General features: G+C 40.8%; 2 protein-coding genes across 3 annotated transcripts; both read right to left on the bottom strand.

Annotated features, from left to right (window-relative positions):
* Positions 1 to 512: 512 nt before the first annotated feature.
* gab3 (GRB2 associated binding protein 3) lies at positions 513 to 9,331 on the bottom strand. The gene is made up of 10 exons (XM_080867248.1): positions 9,196 to 9,331; positions 6,286 to 6,586; positions 4,506 to 4,662; positions 3,961 to 4,406; positions 3,733 to 3,782; positions 2,737 to 2,989; positions 2,382 to 2,472; positions 2,085 to 2,169; positions 1,438 to 1,548; positions 513 to 1,249 (listed from the first exon to the last, which is right to left on the bottom strand). Exons 1-10 carry the CDS (start codon positions 9,265 to 9,267, stop codon positions 1,130 to 1,132), a joined length of 1,686 nt encoding a protein of 561 aa, XP_080723374.1. The 5' UTR covers positions 9,268 to 9,331; the 3' UTR covers positions 513 to 1,129.
* A 10,534-nt stretch (positions 9,332 to 19,865) lies between these two features.
* Positions 19,866 to 25,100, bottom strand: LOC308386855 (uncharacterized protein). 2 transcript variants are annotated; one of them, XM_080866661.1, is made up of 5 exons: positions 24,791 to 25,100; positions 24,114 to 24,217; positions 23,773 to 23,925; positions 21,982 to 22,074; positions 19,866 to 21,834 (listed from the first exon to the last, which is right to left on the bottom strand). In XM_080866661.1, the coding sequence occupies exons 2-5, from the start codon at positions 24,168 to 24,170 to the stop codon at positions 21,739 to 21,741; spliced, it is 399 nt and encodes a 132-aa protein (XP_080722787.1). In that variant the 5' UTR covers positions 24,171 to 24,217; positions 24,791 to 25,100; the 3' UTR covers positions 19,866 to 21,738. The 2 variants fall into 2 exon arrangements, with proteins under 2 accessions (XP_080722787.1, XP_080722788.1); XM_080866662.1 differs by having other exon boundaries at positions 19,866 to 21,838; positions 24,791 to 25,097.
* Positions 25,101 to 25,160: the final 60 nt, after the last annotated feature.

The following is a 25,160-nucleotide window of genomic DNA, read 5'->3' on the forward strand; positions in this document are numbered from 1 at the left end:
TCTATCTGTAAATCTATATCTAACTTTGCATACAGTTTGGTTATAATGTATTTTTTGAAAGAGCGTGAAAGAGCAGCTGAATTAGAACAGTGGTCTCATTTATCTGCTTGCATGTGGTTAAAACATTCGCTGACTGATGTGTAAAGTGAGGTGATTGGACATATGTTCAGTAAATAAGATGGTTCACCTGTATAACCAAATGTGTTATGGCAATAATGTTTAAAGTTTCAAGTTAGTTTTGGTTCTTTAAGATGTGGGTAATATTCAGGCAGAATCTCAGAATGGATCATTTTCATTCACGTTATATATTGACACAGAGAGAAATCTTAAAAACAACATTTTATCATTAAAAAAATTCTTCAGTAACATCTCTATACATATATTTACAGCATTTTTTTAATACAGTAAAACAATATGATGCCCTTTTGCAAATCAGGTGAAACTTAATGCTACAGAAAAATCACTGAATAGTGCATGATTAGGCAGTATTTACAGTTCAGTTCTATGGAGACTTAACTTAGTTTTAACAGTGCAATTTTGCATATCCTCTATGCAAAAGAAGGTCTTACTGCTTAATTACTATTGTAATTTTATTTCAATACTGTTTCCCAAAGTGCTTATACAATCTTTTTATTCTTCTTTATCTACACACATCCAAGAGTGACCAGATGTCAACAAATTAAAAGTGAGGTATAATTGTTAAGTTAATGCTGAGGGGTAGCATGTGATTTTAATATATGTGGCTTTAAAAATGCAGGTTAAAGGTTTTTTTGGTTTTTTTTTTATACATTTGAAGATTTGAAGATAAGATTTTCCTTGTGTCTTATAAATTGAAGATAAAGTTTGTTTTTAATTTTTTTTCTGCTCTTACCGTTACATTTTTCATTCCCAGTGACAATTGAGGCTGTTGTTACCTGTCATTGTTAGTCTGTATCTGTTCGATACTCATCTTTGGTTTTCTTGTGAGACTCATGTGTAGGTTGTGAGACATTAGCTTAATATGTGCAGCGTGGGAGGGGGGGTAAAAACTGCTATGGACATAAAATGGTACACCTGGTCACCCCCAATATGTACTCCTTGCTGTTGTTGGCCTTCTTGAAACTGTGTGTTCGTAATTCGTTTCATAGTGTCAGGTCTTCGACTGGCGAACGTCTGTCCACTCCATTTTGGTGTTTTGAAGCGCCTGCGTCTTCTTCTCATCCACCTGCACGTAATCCACTCTGTACTCATCGGACAGGAATGGCTTCTGCTAGACATCGAGAGGGAGAGATAAGCAGACAGTGACGTCACATTTTTAACAGTGATACAATTCTGCTTCACCTGCACAAACATTTAAACTATCAATGCTCCACAGGGTACAGTAGAAGTCTTGCTGTGCAGTTGTTGTCATTTGTCAAATAAAAATAAAGATAAAAATAAAGCCAAATAAAAGCATACCTTCAGCACAGGAGAGGGGGTTGCTGAATTGAAATCCAGTGACAAATAGTCAAGATTTGAACTTCTCGCCCTGGGCTGAACTGGCCCATCAAAGAACTGCTGCCTTGATTCCTGTGAGAAAAAACAAATCATAAAGGCTTCGTAAAAACGTCCCTGTTCTCAGGAAAATGTTTCTGACATATTTACAATCCTAAAGGAACATCAGTCAACAGCAGGTAAGCTTCACTAGTGTCTTATTTTCATTAAATATGTCACTAAACAAAAGCAAAGTGACCTCTGTTCATTTTCAGATTGAGTTTAAGAACACGTCGGAAGCTATATGTGTCTAGAGACACTATGGATGACTAATGTGACTTTTTCAAGGCTTTATTCAGGGAAAATAAAATAAATATGCACATTTTCCAGACCATGAACAATTACAAGTAGCTGAGAAGAATATTTTGGAAATTGGTAGTCACTTTCCACTCCCACATTCTTCAGCTATGTGAGTTCTGAGCATATTTTCCCACTCACAAATGGTTCTATAATAAGACAGTGACAGATTGAGTCATTTTTGTAGTCTTCTTTAAGCATTCTCTAAACCATAGATAGAAAAATAATATTTAAAAAATAATTCTACATATGTTTCCACTGAATAGAAATCCTACCATTGCAGAGGAGCTTGTGACTTCATCTCTTAATTTCTCCCCATTCTCAAGTCGTCTTTCAAGAGGTGAAGGGTTCACTGAAAAGCTGTGAAGAAAGGAACGGAAACAGTTATTTACTTTCAAATTAAAAGGAGAAAATACAGAGAATCCTGAGGTTTAAAAAACATCCATAGCCAAATGTATTCTTAAAAAACAAGGCTCAAACCCTAACTGCAATTTTATTAACCCAATCGTGTGCTTGTTCTTGTTTCTTTAACTCAACACAAAAGTTTGTAGACAAAGACACTTTCTGCTCACCATGAGTCGATCAGCGCTCTGCTCAAAGGGAGATGCGTGGGACATTCTGTGATTGTAGAAAGGCCACTCAGATCAAGAGGTGGGGGTCGAGCTGTGGAGCGAGAAAAGGTCAGCGTTATCAGATTGGCTGCAATTCTCTAACACGGCACAGAAAGGCCATGTCGGAGATCAGTGTTTCTGATACAGGTGCTGTATATCTGTCAGACATGTTCGTTGCATAGATCTGTGACTATGAGAGCGCACAAAGCATAATTTTTAATTAAGCTGTACACATTAAAGTTTACAGAAACAAAACATCTAGCCAAAGATGAAACAAACATTTAGTACTTTCCAAACATTCAGGCTGGACTCTCACCTTTCCTTATGCGAGGTTTTAGATGCCGGTGAATCGGAGGTGGTGCAATAGCACTAAGTTGACTCATTAGTGGGCTGAAAGATGCAGACGGTTCAATACTGTAGGTTGTATTGAGGAAGCTTAATGTCCTTGGGCTCATGGGGATGTAACCATCAGACTCCACGGTCGCAAGAGAAGGAGAAGGCGAAGGGGAAGCCATAGGAACATATGACTCATCCTGGTAGTTTTGAAGTTTTGTGCTATTTAAACAAGGCTGCAAAAACATAAAGCATCATATGATCAGGCACGTGCACTACATCAAATATATTATTATATTACAGCTGGAACATTTGTTAATTCCAGACTTGTTACATACTTGGGGCATTTTTCAAACTATTTTCATTACATGTATTTATTAATAGAGAAATGATACTACAGGGGGGAGTTGCCATTAGTTGAATCCTACAGAGGGATTGTCATTTTAGCAAATGTAATCACTGTATTGTTAGAAGAGAAACATGTCATAAATATGAAGCTAACTTAGCTTAGCCAGGTTGGTTTGTTTAGTAACAACTTGTAGTGAGACTACTATACTCGTGCAGCCAATCTAATGGTAGCTGATGTCATTGACTTCATATAGGCAGAAGTGGCTAAAAGTAAACTGATTGTAAAAAACAAACAAACAGATAATAGTGGAAAATTAATTCACAATAATGTGATTTGTAGGTAGCTTTGAATGTGTAATACGGGCCATAACTGTAAGTTGCTGCTGACATACGATGACCGAGATAATTTTTTTCTTAGTAAGCCTGATAACAAATCAGACGCTACATGATTGTGCTAATTTTGACTTGAAAGAAAGACTATGTCACACTCATGCTAACCTGAGTTAACTTAAAGCTCGCTGAGGCTTCCTGTTTATCATATGGACATGAAATAGGTGTAAATTTTCTTATCTAACACTTTCTTGAAAAACAAAAAGTGTGCATAAAAATAAAAGTGTGTCACTGTTCTTACCAAATTAATACTTTGTCTCCTTATCTGCATAAATTTGCTCTCGGCATTTCCTAAAAAACAAACAAATAAACCAAAGAATTATGTCTTTTAACTTCTTTAAAAAACTCTTTTAAAATCAGCTGATATGAGTATGAATCAAAAAGCATCCTGATCATATTTCCACCAGGTTTATGTTTCACTGAGCAAGGATCATCTTCATCAGCTTCTATACTGTGCATTAGGATTTACCCAATTTGAAATGGTCCAGGCTCGACAAAGAGGTCCTCCGGGGGAAAAATCCAGCATTGCTCGAGAAATGGTGCGCACTCATTGCCCTCGTCCTTTGAAGGCCTTCGTCGCTTGCGTACTCTGACAGGTGATTAGGCTTGGGTGGCAGTGGAGGGGGTGTTAGTTTATCACCCGTCGCCTCAAACATCGCGGGAGAATGTGGTTTGTCGAACTGGAAGACACTTGTGGCGCAGTGATGTAGTGGAGAGGAAGACGATGAAGGCAAAGCTATGGAGGTGCATGGAGCGCTGAATGGAGGGTTGCTTAGCCTCCCATGGGGGAAAAGAGATGGACTGGGACTAGTGTGGGAGATTGAGGATAAAGAAGATTCGGTGCAGATGTCCTTGACGGCATCGTCTGATGACTTCTGCTCCAGAGAGATCTCGGAGTTTGAAAAGCTGTTGTGTCTGCAGATAAGGACAAAAAAATGCAAATATCACATTTGTTACACACACCACACAGCTATGATTTCAGCTTGTGGGACATGTTGCACACACTGTACATACCGACTAGTGATCACACTCCCCGTCTCACACTGGGAGAGAAAGAGGTAGTCCGGTGGATAGCTGGAATCTTGTTGGCTTTCTACAGATGCTATATCAGAGCTGTCAGGTGACAGCTGAAGGGAGGTGGGAGTGTGAGGAAAGCTTTCCTCTGAGCTCTCTGTTGACAACAAGAAGAAAGAAACACAGAGAATGTAAGTGAGCAAGTGCAAAGCCAGAAGATGCAATCGTTCCCTGCCTGCACTCACTCTTCATATTCTGCATTTACATATGAAGTGGTATTTATATTGCAAGAAACTTGAAAGCAGATATGTCTTCTGTTTATAAATCCCCTCATTCTTTCAGGCAGGTTGGCCCTTGTTCAGAAATTTGTTTCATTCCATTTCACTCAAGGCCCCCCTCAAGTCAAGGCCGTTCCCGCAGCACTAATCCAAAAGTCTTTGGATGTTCTCATGAAATATTTGCTATTAGATATTTGTGTCCTACTGTGGGCACAGAGCAACCTTTTAAAAGCCTTTGCAAAACTTATGAGTTGCTGCAAAGAGCTCTTGAGATCTAAGGTCTACTGCTGCCGTCCAGAATTCTCAGTAAAAATCTTTGTGCAACAGTAATTGTGCGCCACAACTCACGACTCCTTTTTTTGATTTACAAGCTTGTGGCATATCGGCAAAAGTTGTGCCGTTGCTCTATCTCCTTCATGCAGATGACAGCTTTTTAACAGACGCACGCTGAAGTCTCCTCCACAAAAATGACACTTGAAGCAAAGGCCGAATCAGCAGCGTGATGATGGTAAAGTGTCGATGTGTTAGATTCAAAAAATCTAATTACACCCCGAAGCATGGAGGTGATACAAAAGTGCCATGTGCTCATTTGAATGTAATGTTGAGCTGTTCTTATCCCCTCAGATCCAGAAGCGACGTTAGGCTGCGTGACAGGGAGTATGCAGAACTGCAACACTTATGACCGCTGGAAACACACATGCAGACAACAGCCAGGCTCCTGATAAAACGTGAGGTCAGGCTTTATCTAAACTGTGTACACTGCTTCACCAGAACTTTTATTTGAATTTATTTCCATTGCGCGCGTGTGTGTGTAGACAAACTGTAGTCAAAATATTTACATATTTCAAATGATAAAAGGGGAAAAATACAGCAATGTTTCCTTGTTGTTGTTGCTGCTGCTGCTGAAGTGGAAAAAAGTCCAGGTATGAAATGGTGCTAATCACATGTAGTGACACGATTGTGAAAATGTTTCTGAAGTTCAGACTTGTAAGGTCATACAACCAACCTGTGACAACCACAGTATTGTGGTACCCTTGCTGTGTTCCAAAGTTTCTAATTTTGAAGACTTTCAAGCTCATCCAATGCTTTCAAAGCCACCAATCCAACCTTAATGGTACTTCAGAAGTACAATTCACTTAAAATCTAGATCTAAAATCTGCCTTCCTTGGGTATATTTAAAATGGGTTTGTTTTTTTAAATCTTAAAGGGAACAGGGAAATAAATCTCGTACAAACAGCATGGTTGAGAGTAACCTGATTGTAAACCTGAAGAATTTATTGCAGATTTGCAGTTTTTTTTTTTTACAGTTGTCAGTAAGGTGCAGTCTTACACTTGATGCCTCAGTTAGCATGGGAAACGAAAATCATGAAGCTCCAAACAAACAGTTTGTTCTGACCTCATAAAACTCCCCACTTCCTGAGTGGTGACACCAATTTGTTTTGGACCAGCAGAGGGAGTCTACACAATTACTTCAGTGCAGCAGCGTCTTTCGACATGTTTACCTGCATCCTCCAGGCTCCCAAACTGGCAAATCTGACTAATGCTGCTGATCCAGCTGTTCATCTCCTCCTCGGTTTTGGCCACCAGGTAGAAAACACGAGATGAGGTTTTTACCACGAAGAGGTGCTTTCCGTGAAAGTCCCTCTTTATCCGCAGTTGCCCTTCCAGCATTTCCACCACGCACTCTTTCAGGTCAATGGTGCGGATTGGCTTTTTGGAGTTATTGCTCTGATAGTATTCCAGCACATCTGGATCACCGCTCATGCGACCTCTTCGAAGCACAAACCAACGTTTCCTCCATGCCTGCAGGTGCAAGAAGTAAAGAAGGTTTAATGGCCTTGCTCTTGAATTTAAATTTCACTCAATATTATGACTCACTTTAAATACAGTGCTTCATAATTCAAACTGTAGCATCAGCCTTTCCCGCCAATTTTGCTAATCACGAGAATTTGATCATGGCCCCGCTAACAGCAACGAGCTAACTAAGTTTCTTTGCCTTTGTTATGGTCAGTAAGCGGAACCTCAACTCAAATTTCCCAGAAGTGCAGAGAAGAGGAAGTTCACTGTATTTAGCAGAAAATGTCTAACAGAATGAAAGAGGTATTTATAAAGAGCCTGGTCACTTCTTTGAGCTGAAAACTAACTGAAAACCTAACACTGAAACTGCACTAAAAGGTATTTATAGCTACTCACAATGAGCACCGCCTAAGCCCTCTATTCCAACCGAGTTTCATCCTAGCCATGGAGCTGTTACAGTTCAATAATAATAATTAATAAGAATCACGTTAAGAATAATAAAGGTGTGTGTGATGTTATCGTTTCACTCTTGGTTTTTGTGGCTTCGTTGTTGTGGCTGAGTCTCTTCTGATCCTCTTCAAGGCTTGAAATTGTGTAACATTTCTTTCTGTGTGTAACAAATGCTCTCCTGCAACAAGTCAGTTGGTGATTTATGTGTTCATTCCAGGAAATGGTTAGACACACACAGACTTATTGCCTAAAAAAACACTACTAAGCTTAAGAGGAAACCGTAACTAGACAGATGGCAATTTTGATCCTGTAGATGTTCTGAAAATGACAAGTTTCGCACTCCTAAAAAGGAGTTGGTTTGTGTACCCAGGTTCATCTAATGGAAGCAGATGGTGAGTGTAGAAGCCAATCAATAGATTCTGTATATTCTGATGAAATCAGGTTTCACCCCCTAATTAAACATGGACCTCCTTGCTTTTCTTTATATTACCGTAGGCTAAGGCCTATAGTTTATCTCCAGATTGTAGATACTGTATGTCTGTTTAATTTGGAAAAAAAACAAAACATCGCAAGTCCGACACTGATCTGAAACTCACAAACAAGCTTGTTTTCTGTGTTTTTAAAGTTTCAACCACATCAGATGCAGCTTCCTTATCTTCTGTCACGTGAGGTTAGTTCGAAACTCTGGTCACATGGGTAACGGTTGGTCAGCAGTGGTGACAAATGAGTAACTTGTCCTTGTTGAGATTATTTGTCGCGATTATTTTGTGACTCCCACAACAGAAAGCCCCAAACCATAATTAATAATTAGTGGTTCTGGCTCTGGCTGTTCTACCAAAGCCAGAACTCAAAGACTGGAGGAGCTAAATGGAATTCAGCCATTTTTAATTACATTCTTTACACCCCTGTATCTGTTTGTGACAGGTCAAAGTGTATTCAGCCAAGAAGTGGCTTAATATGAAGACAAGTGAGATTTATGGTATTTTTTACTTTGTAGTATATCAATATTTTAAGTTTAATTGGTGTTTAGATGATGTCTCCCCACCTTTTCTTTATTTAAAGGAAAACAAGATGTGAAATCCTGGAATCAGACACTGTGATAGCAGCAATGTGACAAACATCTGATAGCGCTGCATGTGTATATCTGAGTAAACAAAATACAGACTCCTGCTCCACTTCATCACGCACACTGATGGACTGCAAACTGCATTTCCAGAAAGTGGAAACACAATGTTGACAGAGCTCCTTCCAGCAAAGTGTATCTCTAGCAACACAATCAAACCAACACCTTAGTTAACTACCACAGCCCCTTGCTCCTTCAGTCTTGTCGGCATGTTACTTACAAAGATAAATTTGACCCAGATAATTACTAATTTTCATACAGGCAAGACCAGAGCCTGATATTTTGAATAAGGCAAACAGTGAGTGTACCAGTCTATACAACTGTGGATTTGCATGTCATGCTAAAATAAGTTTCTATTTCCCATCCCAACACTGTCAACACACATACACGCATGTAAACCCCCCCTCCCGCACCGCAAAAAACCCAATACACACACACCCTTTCCTTACACCGCTGTTGACAAATGGCCCTCCACCTCCTCTATTCGTACAGAGGAAGTACATACAGCCATCATCGAGCTGGACTATTTCTGCTTGTCGCTTAAGTGTCTGACTGCCCCTGACATTACTTCCCATGTTTCACAACACACAGACGCACAGAGCGCAGAGCAAGTGGCCAGCCTGACACTATCACATGACCCCCCACAACCACAAAACAGTCAAGGCTGGATGCTGTTTATGTAAGCTATTACATATACTCGCTGCAAGGACTCACGTCCAAATGTGTCTGAAGCACATCTGCAGTGAGTGGGGTATTGTTGCTAAAGCACATGACTGCTATAACTACGCCAACACGCAAAAGTAAAGTGACCTGTACCAGAGATGAGGTAGGTGATATAAAGGAGACCGAGACAAGGCAAACATACAAGTCAGTGTATCTCTTAATCTTCATTCTACATCGCAGCATACACACATAAACACACATACACACACACACACACACACACACACACACGCATAAACACAAGGCTCAGCACCACAGCCTGGCATTCGTCCTCCTGGCAGAGGACATAGACAAGTGTCCGATGTGTGCTCCTACTCACAAATCTCTTCAGTTTCTTCTCCGGAGGGGATTTAATGAGCCAGCCTTTACAGACCACATCCCCAGCACTCATCTTGGCTGCAGTGTGTCGTCCTCACGGCTGCTCCTGCCGCTGCTGCTGCTGCTGCTGTTGCTGCTGCCGTGAAACTGAGAGTAAAGCATATCCTGTTCTGGTATTCAGCTCAGCCACTCCAAAAAGGAGGAAGTAAAGAAATTGATCACACTGACGCTGAGAGAGAGAGAGAGAGAAAGAGCGCACAGAGAGAGAGAGAGAGAGAGTTATGCATGTACTGGATGTAGCTCTTGGCCTGAGGGGGAGTTAATGAAGAGAAAAACACTGTCAGACAAGATCTGACAGATATGAGGATTTAGACTCACTGACTGGTGACATACAATATGTCGCCTTGTCACATTCTATTATAAGACCTGCAGTACAAACATCAGTGATTTGTTTTTTGTCTGTTGATTTGTCAGTTTCCTCATGTGGCTGAGGTTTCTGAGCTCCACTGAAATACATAGTGGTTTTCAGTGAACCAATGAAAACACCAAACTCCCGCCCTACTTGAGGCTTAACGATATATTAAAAAAAACCTCATTTACATGCGAGCTTCAAGAAAAATCTTGGTGGTGATTACTAGGAGAACGGCTATAACAGCTATTATTTCTCTGTTTGCTTTTCTATCCAGGCCTAGGAAGCTGTTTACATTTAGTTCTGAACAGGTTTTAAATGCAAACCATCTTGGGTCTTAGGTTGCTCATGGTAGGAAAGGTCACGAAAGATAATTCACACACTCGTAAGAGCACTGAAAATTGGGTGTAGCAATGTTTTCAAGCATTTATGAAAGTTGTGCATGTTTGCTATTCAGTTTGCTATAGTTGACAAGACCAATAAAGTTCTAATATTAATAAATAATAACATCTATAAATGTCTAAATAACCTGACACACTCCTTAAAGGTGCTCAGTGGCATGGTGGTAAATTCCAAGTGTCTCAGAGCACATCGAAACAAGATTCTGCTTGCCCATTCCTCTGAACCTAAATGGAATATCAAACTGCATATAGAAAGGGATCTGTTATATAGTCATATCCGTAGTTCTTGTCTTTAATTTTAATGCTGTGATTATTGCTTTAAAAAAAAAACTTTTTATATTCAGGGTGTTGTTGTTGTTGTTGTAAAACATGCAGTTACCGTTTCCTGTTACTTGTGTGGTAATTTCCTTTGGTTCATTACAAAATTCCTCTGAATTCAGGCCATCATTTTCCTTACTGCTTCTTCATAATACTTAAAATACATAGGGGAGACCGGGGATAGTTGTAACGTGGGTCAGTTGTAACACTTCCAATTTCTCCAATCAGGGCTAAGTTTCAAATGATGTGACTCATCCTGTGCATGCCCAACTCAGTTCTGCTATCACATGTGAAAAATCAGCACATTTTGTCAAACACAGACAATTTAACACGAAAAAAAGTAATTTGTATGCCAAAAAGTAAGTTTTTCTACTTTATTTCAATTTCTAATAGCATTATCTGCTTTGCAGTTAAACTCATCAAACTTGAATTATGTTATTTGTATGTCTATGGGGATATATTCTGTGTAGGTCTTTAGTGCTAATGTTTTAGCCGTTGGCTGTAATGTAAGCTAGTTCATGGCTATAGGAGTCTGGGTCAGTTGTAACAGCAACAGTCTGGGTCAGTTGTAACAATAATGCAGATGTTACAACTTACCACACTATTACTTTAACTTATATTAAACAAGTTGGGGCAACAACATCAGCAGAGATTCACTGGTCACATTTGTATATGCGGTTAATGCCATTGGCAACACAATTACTTCACTGTTTGTGTTCCCACACATACATTATGCAGACCTCTGTGTCAGAGATGGACCAGTAGGAAGCACTGGTAGTGGAAATAAGTCAGGATGGGTGCAAGAAACAGATTTCCTCATCTTTCTGAAGCACTTTGCAAACCACACCAAGGTAAACCCTGAAAAAAATAATGGAATTGCGATGCTGGTGAACAACTACATTTTTTCAGCTTCATTGTTATGTTTAAAATTGGTGCAAGAGCTGTAGGTTATAATGCCCACTGAGCCAATGAGGCCAAACTCAAGGAAGACCAACCAAAATTAATGAAATATTCATTTGCAGAAAATTCCATAATTTGTCTTTTTTGGGGGGTTGGAATATGCTCAAAAGCTAGATTTCTGCATTCTGTCACACACACACAGAGCTACATAAATGGCTCTAAGTGCATTCATGTGTTGAATAAACAAAGATTACATGTTAATGTTTTGTTAGTACCCTTATTTCATTGTGTTACATTTTACCCCAGGATATGTTACAACTAACCCAGACTATGGGGTTAATTGTAACATTTCACTCTTTGTGTTTGAGACCATACCATGCAATGGGTAACTGTGCTGCAGAGAAAATAGTTGCACTATTTAATAGCAGAGACATGTAAATACTTTGCATTACATTTTGAATCCACTACCTTAAAAGAGCTCCAATTTACAGACAGAAATGTCAAAAATGTTACAACTATCCCCGGTCTCCCCTACTTAATATATTGTAAGTGCAAAGTGTCATGGTCCTGGGTCGTTGACCCAGCGTTTTGTGTTTTGTGATTATTTCCCTCTGTTCTAGTTATTCTGTGTCCTCCCCCCTTGTGTCCGGTTCGGGTTCTAGATTTCCTGTTTTGTTCTGAAAGTCTGTGTCTGTTGTCATTGTGTTCAGCTTGTGTCCTCCAGTCATCATGTGTATTCAGATCAGCTGTTCTTCCCTCCTGTGTGCGATTACCCGATTACCTTGTGTGTGTGTGTGTGTGTGTGTATATATAGTGGGTGTCGGTCTGTGTTCGTTGTCGGCTCGTCTGTGTTTCTTGGTATCCTGGTCCTTGGTCTGCGTCTCTCTGCTCCGCTCTCCGTTTTGTAAGATTTCAGGTTTGCTCTTTAGTTTCTCCCAGTTTAGGTTTCCGTTTGTAATTACTCGTGCTTCATTGCCTGTTTTTGCCACAACCACCCTGTAAATAAAACGTCACTCGTATCATCAGTTTGCTGCATTTTGGGTCCTCCTTTTCCTCCACACCACACGGCTCCCTCCCCCAGCCGTGACAGTACGAGCCGACCAAACATGGACCCAGCGGCATCCGCACCTCCCGAGGAGCTTCGGGAGGAACTAATTGACTCTGTTTCCAGGTTGGTTAACCTATGGCTCGAGCATGAGGGGGAAGAGTGTCTCCGCGCTGTAGAAGCCAGGCTACAGCAGCTCATCTCTGCTCACTCCTGGCTGCTGGACTCTCTTCACCCGCTCGCACAGGACTTCATACTCAACGAACTGCACCTTCACCCACCAGCCGCTACCGCTTCCCAACTCAGCCCGGCGGCGAAGATTTTGCCCGGCCCGCCGGAGGTTTTGCCCGGCCCGCCGGAGGTTTTGCCCGGCCCGCCGGAGGTTTTGCCCGGCCCGCCGGAGGTTTTGCCCGGCCCGCCGGAGGTTTTGCCCGGGAGGAAGCGACGATCGCGCCGTCGGCGCATCACCCCACAGCCGAAGACTAGGACTTTGGAACTGCCAGCTGTGGTGAGTGAAAAGGACCCTTTTTCTGTTTTGGACTGTGTGTCTGTTTATTCCGGGGCTGTGTTTTTTGAGTCGGCTGCCCTGCCGGTAGCTCAGTTAGCTGCCCAGCAGCCACTAGCTCAGTTAGCCACTCAACCGTCACCCCCATTACAGTCACAGCCAGACCTATTAGACACTTGGTTACAATCCATAGCTCAGTCAATAGCTCAGTTGACAAGAGACTCATCCGCCTTATTATCACCTATTCAGCCATCGTTGTCACCAACTCCTCCTGCACAACAAGTTAAGTCCATCCAACCCGGAAAGAACTATTTTTCACCTGTTCATGTCAAGCAGAGAGACACACCACATAATATTGTAATCAGTCCTCAAAAGCTGGCCAGCCCAGAGACTGTGTCCCAGCCCCCGGCCGACTCTGGACCCCTGGAGATTAGGAAGCCAGCTGAGGACTGTATCCGGCTGTCGCTGCCCGAGCTGGGTCAATGCTCTGTGCAGCTGCAGTCTGCCTTGTGTTTGCCAGAGGCCCGTGCGCCTGCTGGTTCTGAACTGTGCCTGCCAGAGGCCCGTGCGCCTGCTGGTTCTGAACTGTGCCTGCCAGAGGCCCGTGCGCCTGCTGGTTCTGAACTGTGCCTGCCAGAGGCCCGTGCGCCTACTGGTTCTGACCTGTGTGTTCCAGGGGCCCCGGTGCCCACTGGTCCAGAGACTGTTTTCGCTGGGGGGCCCGAGGAGCCCGCCCAGCCTCCTGCTTCGCCTGCTGGGGGGGCCCGAGGAGCCCGCCCAGCCTCCTGCTTCGCCTGCTGGGGGGGCCCGAGGAGCCCGCCCAGCCTCCTGCTTCGCCTGCTGGGGGGGCCCGAGGAGCCCGCCCAGCCTCCTGCCTCGTCAGCTGGGGGCCCGAGGAGCCCGCCCAGCCTCCTGCCTCGTCAGCTGGGGGCCCGAGGAGCCCGTCCAGCCTCAAGACTCGTAAGCTGGAGGTTCAGGAGAACCTAGCCAGCCTCCTGTCTCGTCAGCTGGGGGGCCCGAGGAGCCCGTCCAGCCTCAAGACTCGTAAGCTGGAGGTTCAGGAGAACCTAGCCAGCCTCCTCCCTCGTCAGCTGGAGGGCCCGAGGAGCCCGTCCAGCTGCCAACTGCAGCCTCATCATCCTCGCCAGCTGCAGCTTCATCCACGCCACGGGCAGCAGCAGCTTCTTCCACGCCTGCAGCGCTACAGTCTCCGGCTTCCACGCCGTCGCCTGCTGCAGCCTCATCATCCTCGCCAGCTGCAGCCTCCGAGCCTTCATCCTCGCCCGGTGCAGCATCGTCATCTGCCGCGCCTGGTGCTGCGACGGCCACGCCACCTTCGGGTCCCGAACTGCCGCCTCGACATCGGCGGTCATCTACCAGGCCGCTGGTGGAGCGTCATCGTCAATATGGACGACCTCCTAGACGCCGCCGCTGCCTTCCGCGCGGTCGGCCTCCAGACTTGTGTCATCGTCGCCATTGCTGTCCGCACGGTCGGCCGCCTGAACGGTTTCCCCGTCGCCGCCGCTGCCGTGTGCACGGTCGGCCCCCTGAACTGCCTCCACTCCGCCACCGCTGCCTTCCGCTCGGTCGGCTTATGGATCTACGTCGCCGACGTGGCCGGCCTCAGAAGATGAACTGTCCTGGACTTCTGAGTTGTCAGCCTCCGGGCCGGCCTCCTGAACTGTGTTTTGTTCTCGTGCTCCAGCATGTGTGTTTTTGTTTTGGACAATTCTCTCGGTTCGCTGGAGCTTGTGTTGGTCCCTCCGTCCTGGGCCCCCGCCGCCCGCCCTGGGTTGGTCGTCTGTTTTTGTTTTGGGCTGTCTGGAGCCAGCCCTTGGAGGGGGGGTACTGTCATGGTCCTGGGTCGTTGACCCAGCGTTTTGTGTTTTGTGATTATTTCCCTCTGTTCTAGTTATTCTGTGTCCTCCCTCCTTGTGTCCGGTTCGGGTTCTAGATTTCCTGTTTTGTTCTGAAAGTCTGTGTCTGTCATTGTGTTCAGCTTGTGTCCTCCAGTCATCATGTGTATTCAGATCAGCTGTTCTTCCCTCCTGTGTGCGATTACCGTGTGTGTGTGTGTGTGTGTGTGTGTATATAGTGGGTGTCAGTCTGTGTTCGTTGTCAGCTCGTCTGTGTTTCTTGGTATCCTGGTCCTTGGTCTGCGTCTCTCTGCTCCGCTCTCCGTTTTGTAAGATTTCAGGTTTGCTCTTTAGTTTCTCCCAGTTTAGGTTTCCGTTTGTAATTACTCGTGCTTCATTGCCTGTTTTTGCCACTACCACCCTGTAAATAAAACGTCATTCGTATCATCAGTTTGCTGCATTTTGGGTCCTCCTTTTCCTCCACACCACACGGCTCCCTCCCCCAGCCGTGACACAAAGTATATTGTCCTTTCTTTTAAAATACTCCATATAGCTCATCACCTTAAATACTTACATCATAATTTGTTTCTTCCTTTCTTAACTGCGTCTCCTTTTTGGTGAGTAATTTTATGTAGGCAAACCTGTATTCAGTAAAATAACATGCTAAATATTAGGAAACTGCAAATTAAGTTGCATGCTGGCACTTGCCAGCCTGCAACTTATCTTCTAATTTAGTTTTTGTATATTTGCATATAAATACATGTCATTACACACTAGCTTAGGCTTTAAATTTGTGTGGTAGTGTCACGTACTTCTGCACATAAACCGTGAAGAAGAACTGGTAGTGGTGAAAATACTGCTGATAGGCATGGTAGTGTAAAAGTAAGACACATACAGCTGCTGCTGCTGGTGGTAGGAACAGTATATATTCAGAAGGCCTCTATTTTGAATGAAATGCCCTAACTTAAAAGTCATTATCAGTGACTTCATCATATAAACGCCAAACGCATCAGAGATGCTTCTGAAGTACAGTTGTGCAACTCACCATGAAATTATCTTTTATCATACTAGGGAAGTTGTTGTTTTTGTTTTGTTTTTCTTTAAACTTCTCTTGCCAGTAAAAAGAACAACCCACCACGACCTCACCCTTTATCTTTCTTTCTCTAAAAGGAAATACATTAATCCTCATCTGACTAAAAGTTACTACTTATCACAAATTTTGAATATAAATTTTCTAAATCACTATTATGCAGATGATGGCTGACAATAGCATTCCTACAAACACAACATACAGAATAACTGTCTTTTCAGCCACCAGAGGGTGACAAAACAATAAAAAAAATACAGACATTGCTTGTTTGTTGTTTTTTGTTTTTTAAAAAAAAAAGAAACAACATAGAATAAAATATTACTTTCTGTCAAAATATTAAAGAAAACAAAAATAAAAACCAGCATCTTACCTGTTAAACTACTTAAAATAATACCAATATATAAATATAATATCTGTCTGATCGTTTCCTGATAACATTTACAATAATTGATTACACAGCAGTGGAGAGTAGACTTCATCACAGTAGATGTCTTTCTGAAAGCGCTAAGTTTAAGAATATAATCCACCCACTGTTAGCATCTTCGATGCCCTGTACCAACACAGAGCAGAGCAGCTATCTGAATGCTACTCCAACAGAGGTCGATTATCTTGTTAATAATTTTACCTCCTCACTACATACGACTCTGGATACTGTAGCTCCATTGAAAACTAAGGTCTCTAATCAGAAGTACCTGACTCCGTGGTATAATTCTCAAACATGTAGCCTAAAGCAGATGACTCGTAAGCTGGAGAGGAAATGGCGTGTCACAAATTTAGAAGATCATCATTTAGCCTGGAGAAATAGTTTTTTGCTTTATAAGAAAGCCCTCCACAAAAGCCAGAACATCTTACTATTCATCACTGATCGAAGAAAATAAGAACAACCCCAGGTTTCTCTTCAGCACTGTAGCCAGGCTGACAAAAAGTCAGAGCTCTACTGAGCCAACTATCCCTTTAACGTTAACTAGTAATGACTTCATGAAATTCTTCACAATTAAAATTTTAATTATTAGAGAAAAATTACCAATAATCATCCCACAGATGTAATATTATCTACAGCTACTCTTAGTACCATTGATGTTAAGTTAGACTCTTTTTCTCCAATTGATCTTTCTGAGTTAACTTCAATAATTACTTCCTCCAAGCCATCAACGTGTCTTTTAGACCCCATTCCTACAAAACTGCTCAAAGAAGTCCTGCCATTAATTAATGCTTCAATCTTAAATATGATCAACCTATCTCTAATAATCGGCTATGTACCACAGGCCTTCAAGCTGGTTGTAGTTAAACCTTTACTTAAAAAGCCATCTCTAGACCCAGCAGTCTTAGCTAATTATAGGCCAATCTCCAACCTTCCTTTCATATCAAAAATCCTTGAAAGAGTAGTTGTCAAACAGCTAACAGGTCATCGGCAGAGGAATGGCTTATTTGAAGAGTTTCAGTCAGGTTTCAGAGCTCATCACAGCACAGAAACAGCTTTAGTGAAGGTTACAAATGATCTTCTTATGGCCTCTGACAGTGGACTCATCTCTGTGCTTGTCCTGCTTGACCTTAGTGCAGCGTTCGATACTGTTGACCATAATATCCTATTAGCGCAATTAGAGCACGCTGTAGGTATTTCAGGTACTGCGCTGCAGTGGTTTGTATCATAATTTGTGCACGTAAATGGAGAGTCCTCTTCACACACTAAGGTCAATTATGGTGTTCCACAGGGTTCAGTGCTAGGAACAATTCTGTTTACATTATACATGCTTCCCTTAGGCAGTATCATTTGAAGACATAGTATACATTTTCACTGCTATGCAGATGACACCTAACTCTATCTGTCCATGAAGCCAGATAACACACACCAATTAGTTAAACTGCAGGAATGTCTTAAAGACATAAAGACCTGGGCCCGTATCCCTAAAGAATCTTTGTGCAAAAAGTGGCTCCTAGCGGCCAAATTCTAAGAAAATTCTCAGAGTCATGACGTTTTCTTAGAATTTCCCCTAAAAGTGACATGACAATCCCAGTTAATGTAAAAGCTATTCCTCAAGATTCCTAGCGCTTAAAAGGGCTCCTAAGGCGAGATCTGCTAAGAGCAGGGAAGAGGACTTTTAGTGGCTTAGGAGTTCCCCTAAGCAGCTGCACAAAATGGCCAACAGAAGAGGCAGGAGAGATGTCCTGCAAACACTGGATGACAGGGAATTATTGAGATGCTACAGATTGGATCGTGCAGGAATCATGTTTGTGGTGGATCTCCTTAGAGATGCAATTACTTCACCAACTCGACGCCACAACGCTATTACACCGGAGACGAAAGTAATCACAACCCCGAGGTATTTGGCAACCGGGAAAATGCAACAATGCAGCAGTGATGACTTGGGTCTGCAATCACAGACATTGCTAAAAGCTGAGCCGTGTTACCCTCGTTAAGACCACACTGGACTTGTAACGTTGTGATTTCTACTTCATTAAGGACAGCCTCTTGAGATAGGCCATCTTGTTTTCAACGGGGTCCATATGGGAGTGAAAGTACAAAATATGCCAGCTAGGATATTAATATGAGCAAATAAGACACGAATCATTATTTGAACAGGGTGTAATGAGTTTAAGTTTTCACATATTTTAGATTCTAATGGCTATAACCCCTACAGCTTACTATTCATTTTCCAGATATTTTCTTGAATGTGAAATATTATTTACAATTACAGTCAGCATAAGATTAGAGTATATAATATGTTTATTGATTTGAGGGTACATCCTTTGCTCATTATCACCAAAAGCTCATTTCCATCAAACTTGTAGGATCAACCAATCACGGCTTTTGAAATGATGACTCATACCTAGCAACGGGGTCAACCACACCTCCTCACTAAGATAGGATTTTCCATCCATTCCTTGCTCAGAGTTCACTGAAAATGTTCTGGAATCACTTCTAAGCTAAAACTCCTGGCAAGGAATTTTTAGGTTAAGTTAGGAGCTCTCTGAGAGGATTCTCAGAATCTTTAGGGATACAGGCCCTGGAGTCCATCTGTTAAAAATCACATTCGGTTAGAACGAATGGTGATGGTTGGGGATAACTGCAGTGAGGCGGCAGGTTAAAAGAAGGTTTAGGCTCCTGTATGGTAAGAGTAACTGCGTTTTGCTAGTGAGCGGGCTAGCTAACCTTGTAGCCGTAGTGTAGCCCTCAGGCAGTAAACCAAATTTCTGGTTAGTGTCCCTTAAAAATTATTATTATTTATTTTTTATTTAATGCCACAAGACACATTACTGTTGTGTCAAATGAAGAGGAGACGAAGAGAGTTTGACAGTTGACCTGCAGGGTGCTATCAGGAGCTGCAAATGCTAATGCTAATATCGGGGTTTTTACGTGTTAAAGTTGAAATAAATATATTTTCTAAATATATATACATATAGACCTGCAGGGAGCCACATGCTCACCGTCTGATGATGAAATTTACTCAGTCCCTTGCAGGTTCCTTGATGTGGAAAACATAATCCCAGACAAAATAGTGCTTGCCTTAGGGCAATATTATGCAGTTAGACTACTCTTCTTAGGGTATTAATCCTAAATTATGGTCTTTGGGGCTGCTTGTTTCAGGTTTTTAGGTGCTTCCCTACTCCAACACACTTAATTCAAATGATTATCTTCGAATAACTAGTTGTGTTTGAGCAGAGACTGTTAAGAGGATAACCTCTGTTAATGTTCTGAGAGCACTGACTCAGTGGTGGAATGTATATATGTAGTCTAGTTTAGTAGTCTAGTTTTGTTTGGATGCAAATTTATTACACGCATGCACCAAACGTGCTGTGTTTCTGCAGAAAATTTGTCCTCAAAAACTTACTGTGAAAAAAATGAAGTTGACATCAAGTGCTGATGAGCTGGTCCAGATGTTTCTAAACAAGAAAAGAAAGAAACTGAGATTCTGGGTCCATCCAGTTCTCAAAGAAGGCAGCAGCAGAGAGAATTTCATGGTTTGATCCAGGAGTTGAAGCTGTATCACTGACAGCTTCAACTCCTGACATAAGCTTGAGCTTTTGCTGGCAGAGTGGGCAACACATCTGAGGAGGCAGAGAAATCATTGCATAGAGCCAAATGACCCATAGCAGTGTCTAAGGTAAAAATAGTATTATTTTAATGCTGCAGATTTGTCCAGTGAAAATGACTTGTTCCGGATGAATGGCTGCATTAAGAATACATGAGAATATATGCGAATACATGAGTCCAAGACATATTTTTAACACATGAAATTTTTGCACAGATTTTACACTTGCAGTGTGTAAAGGCCTTTACAGTCAGAATTCAAAAGCTGATCAAAAATGATACAGAAATTACTTGAAGGTGATTTGATATTGCTGGGAAGAGGCTGATGTATTTTTTTTTTTTGCTCTTTATCAGGGCCCAACATGAAAAACTCAGTTTTAAGATTTGCTTGGTGGTATTTACAGCATATGAGCAAAGGTAGTCCACATGTCATGTACGTGACTTTGTTATATGAGATCTCAACCTGCATAGCACATAGGAACACACATCCACTTTGTTTACTTTCACTGGCAGTCATCCACGAATCCACAGAGCTACAGTTACCTCATTAACTTCACTTTTCCCCTGTATCCACTATTCCAACAGTCTTATGTTTTTCTCTTGTGTCTGCTTATTATGCTTCTATTTTTGTCCAGGACTGTTTTTAATCATCCCAGAGAGAGGAGGTATCAGCATCTCAACAGAGACCAAAACCAGCAACCCCATCTGCTGCTCTGAACCTCTCTAGATAGCGTGCAAAAAGAGCAGCACACTCTAAGAAATAAAATGTTGTATTTACTCCACCCAGTTATGTCAACCGGTTCCACACAACTGGGTTAGTGAAATATAAAATGTATGATATATTTAATTTGAACAAGAAATTTTAAGTACATCTGATAACATTTGGATAATTAAATGCAAATCAAAAGAATCATGTTGTATTAGCTGAATATCATAATGTTGATCTAACTAACCTTGTTGATTTAAATTGAGAAGACTAAATAAAACCTACTCAACCAAAACAAGCTCTACTTACTTTAAGAAATAACATGTTGTATTTACTCCACCCAGTTATGTCAACCGGTTCCACACAACTGGGTTAGTGAAATATAAAATGTATGATATATTTAATTTGAACAACAAATTTTAAGTAAATCTGATAAATCTACTCACCCAAAACACGCTCTACTGAAACTATAGGATTAAATCACTTTAACAGAATTGCAACTTATTCTATTTAAGTTTGTAAATTAAAAAAATTGAACACCAGTTTATTCAGTTAACCTAACTTTAATAACACTTTGTGTAAAACTTGTTGAAGCACACTTTGAGCAATTCAAATGCTTCTAGATCTTTTTTCTTAAACAATCTTTACATATATTCAAGTGCATTTTAAGTGCAGGAAGACAAGATAAAGAATGTCATGTTAAACTGAAATGATTAAAACTGTAAAGTGTTGTGATTCCAACATTTTTAACATTAACATGACTTAATGTAAACTTGATTGGGCTACAATGAAAAGCCCACAATACAGCCCTGCAAACAGCTGGTAGAAATTACTTTAGTGTCATTTTTGTCCATATTTACAAAAATAACCTTTGCTTCAAAACTTAAACTGAAGTCCAAAGTTAGGAGCAGTCTTTTTCAGTGTAGTTGGATGTTGGTAAAGGTTCAAGAACAAAGAACGCAGAAAAGTGAAAGGCCTTGCAGAAGTTCTTGTGGCAATTCAAACTGAACAGTTTATGAAGTGCAAGGAGAAGGGTTCGAGAACCTTAAAGTTCAGTGTCCTCTATAGTTCAGTGCAGGCTGTTTCACTCAAGCAGTTTGTTTTTCAGAACCTGCACCTTCATGGATAGGTTGTTCCCATCCAACTCCATCAGCACCTTCTGAAGAAATTCAAATGTGTATTTCAGGTGCTTTGGGTAGCTCAGATTTAGACTGTAGATTAATCCAAGCAGGAGGGCACAACCCTTTGCCACATCACTAAGAGCTTGCAGCACAGTGCATCCTTCTACGATGACACCAATGTCCTCAGGTGTATCTGCAGAGTTTGCTCCTTCATGTCTGAACAACATAGACTCCCAAAGTCAGCTTCTCTGTTTCTCTGCTTGCTCCAAGATCCACATAAATAAAAATAAAAGAAAAAGATAAGTTAATTGCGTACATATACATATGGACAAGTAAGTCCACCTTCCATTTCCAATCCCAAATTAAAAAAAGGAAAATAGCTGATCATTTTCCTTTTTTAACTTACCAAGAATTCCTTGAACAGGTCATCTGGCTTTTCATTTAAGTAGAGACAGACAGCTTTCAGAATGCATTCCCGTCGAACATCAATGCTGGGATTCTGGTGGAGATAAGAACTCAATATGAGGGAAGTTTCCTATTTTGGTTCCTTTCAACCTCTTTACAAAACAAAGTCAAAAATATTAACACATAATCCAGATAAGTGATTAAGCAATGTTTCATAACTCACATCAGTGACGTGCAGTGAGGTTCATGATTGGTAAGGCACTGACTCCTCTGAGTCAGATAAACAAATATATGAACTCAAAAATTGAAGCTTTTCAATTTTGACATTACGTGAAAGCTTTCATTTTTGCTTTAATAAATTCTAGATTGTTCAACAATATATTTAATAATTGTGCCCCTAAAAATATTCAAATTAAATAGAAGATTAGAACTGGGCAATATGGACTTAAAATCCTATCATGACATTTTGTGGTATTTTTTGCGATAACAATAAGTCTGTGAAGGTTCTCAGTCATCCAGGTCATCGTAGTCTAAGGCGCTTGGAAAGAAAAGTGAAGCTTCTTCAGTGAAGAAGCTTCTCGGATGAGAGATGAAACGTCTTCAAGCAACTTAAAGAAGTCCAGACGCTTTTCTTTCCAAGCTTCTTAACAATAAGAGTTACAATAAAAGATCATAATAGTATTTTTGCCTATAAATCTATCAATGCAGCCTCACAAATACAAATACTGCAAATTAAACTTAGCAAATGTGCTATTTAGACAAACCAGCAGTTATTTATCTTGTTGAATTGATAATAAGTTTGACATTAATGGAAGTAATAGTCTCAACTAAATTATCATATTTTTTTTAGAGGTTTGAAAGCAGTCTATCATTTTAATCACATAGGACGTGTTTTATCACAATATTGATAAGCGATGCAATAAGTGCCCAGCCCTACAGAAGATGCATTAAAATTTATTTAGGTTTGGTGTGTCTCATTTTTTGTGTGTAGTAAATAAATTGGTCAAATGACCTGGAAACAATTATAGAAAAATCATTCATTTTACATCAATTTATTAATTTATAAATAGGAGATGCATTAAAATAAAATTGGTGCGTCTCATTGCTTAGGACTGATTTGGTGTCAATTTGTCCTTTGTGAAATTTACTGATGCTCCCTAAGAGTGCTGCTTTATCCACTGTGTCAATGGCGCTCTCAGTGTAATGTGATTACACTGTGAATCCATATACGTGTACCTCTTATACATGTTGCCTTTAGGGTTCAGCACTGCCCTCCATCAGCCTCACTCCATGCATTTTTGCAGCACATTTATGACCAATAACATTAAACATGTAACACAGATTCGTCAAATACATTAGGTAGTCTGCAAGTCATCATCTGTATTACATGTGTAATCAAACATGTACGTTGGCAATTTAGAGAAACAGCAGTGGGATTGCGCATGTGTGTGTCTGTGGTGAGACACAGCATCATCATTGCCTCCTCTCAGCGTTTTACCTTGTATTTGAACAGAAAATCCGTAATGACAGCAATTTTGACCATAAAAAGATTGAAATCACACAGAAAGCAAATTTAAAATCTAGTGTACAAATTGAATTTCTCTTTTGTTAGTATTTTACTTCTCATTAAGGTGCCTCACTTGACTGCATGTCACTGATTCACATGTATCTACAAAATATTCAAATTTACACATATTCAGTTGAAAAAAAATTCTGATTAATGACAGACACAGAAGTTGAAGAAGCATTCAAATAATTTCAGAGCTCAATCAAGGTCAACTAAAATACATACCCTATCCATGGCTGCCATGATTAAGTTGATATTGCGTTTAGCTGTTCCCCCCTTCTTTTTGAACACTCTAAGGTGGTCAGCGTAGTGGTCCAGCTTGGCCATGAAAGTCGACAACAAAGGGACCATGGTGATGCGGGCGAACTCCGCAACAACCTGAAACATATTAAAAATTACAACTAGAGAGTATTCTCTATTAATTTGATTAGAGGCCACATGCAAGAATGTTACAACTTTCAGTCAAACATTTTGTATCTTTTAAAATTAACAATTTACAGTACTTTGTTCTTCAAATACAAGTTCTTATGAAAATGACTTCCAATAACAAAGTTAGTAAGAATTACCTCAGTCTCTGAAAACAGGGCAGGCCATCTGTTTTTGACCTCTGCAATGAATGGCATGTCTTTGATGATTTCCTGTCTTCGGTAGCGATGATAGCCAATGGAAACTGATACAAGGAGTTAAATGGATTATATATAACAGTATTACACATTATTCTGCACTTCAATGACAACAGATGAACGCATGTCTTATACTTTACAAATCAAAATGTTAATCGCTTAAATCCCTGCGTTTGACACTAAACCAGAAATCAACATGGAGTCGAATTCTTTCAAACAATGTAGCAAGTTAATTGAGGCACATTTCTAAAATACACTATACATTCATTTCATTCTTCAAACTACAGGATCGCTGGCGCTCCCGGTGGTCATTACTGATGTCAGGGAGCAGGTGCGGTAGATGTTGGGAGTAATTTTAAAACTGTCGGTCTTAGTAGGCAAGTCTCACCTTAACAGGAATCGCAAAAGATTTTGGAAAATTACACCGAAGCAGGTTCAACAATATTTGTTAAATGTCTTCATACTTCTAACACGTGAGAGAGGTATACAAACTAGAGTGTTAAAAAATTTACCAGGCATCATTTGTTTAAAAAAAATGCAAAAGTATTCCCGAAAGTGTCAGATGTTTATCAGTTAGTATACATTAATCAAATTTGTCATCCTTAAATTGTTGTACTTACCAAATAATCCTCAGATGGCGATGGATTCTATCCAGGATACTAAGCATATGCAAGTCTCAGTTGAAAATGGCGGATGATCAAACTTCCACACTGCACATGTGCAAACTTAGAAGTATGGAGAGCCTATTAGGACAATCCTCTTTAAATTAAAGTGCTCTTCATTTTAAATGAACTTTTTACGTTGGATTTAATTTACTGCATTTTGTTGTATTGAAATCTTATGTTGTTAATTAAATTCAAAACAACATACTTGTGTTTAAAGTTAAAAATCAATTGGTGGCATTAGTTTTAACATAAAACATTTACATAATGCTACCAACATCAGTGTGTCATTTCTTAGAGTGCACAGACCATTAAAGTCTGCAGGCCA

The sequence above is a fragment of the Rhamphochromis sp. 'chilingali' genome (genome assembly GCF_963969265.1).
Source record: "Rhamphochromis sp. 'chilingali' genome assembly, chromosome: 19".
Lineage (NCBI taxonomy): Eukaryota > Metazoa > Chordata > Actinopteri > Cichliformes > Cichlidae > Rhamphochromis > Rhamphochromis sp. 'chilingali'.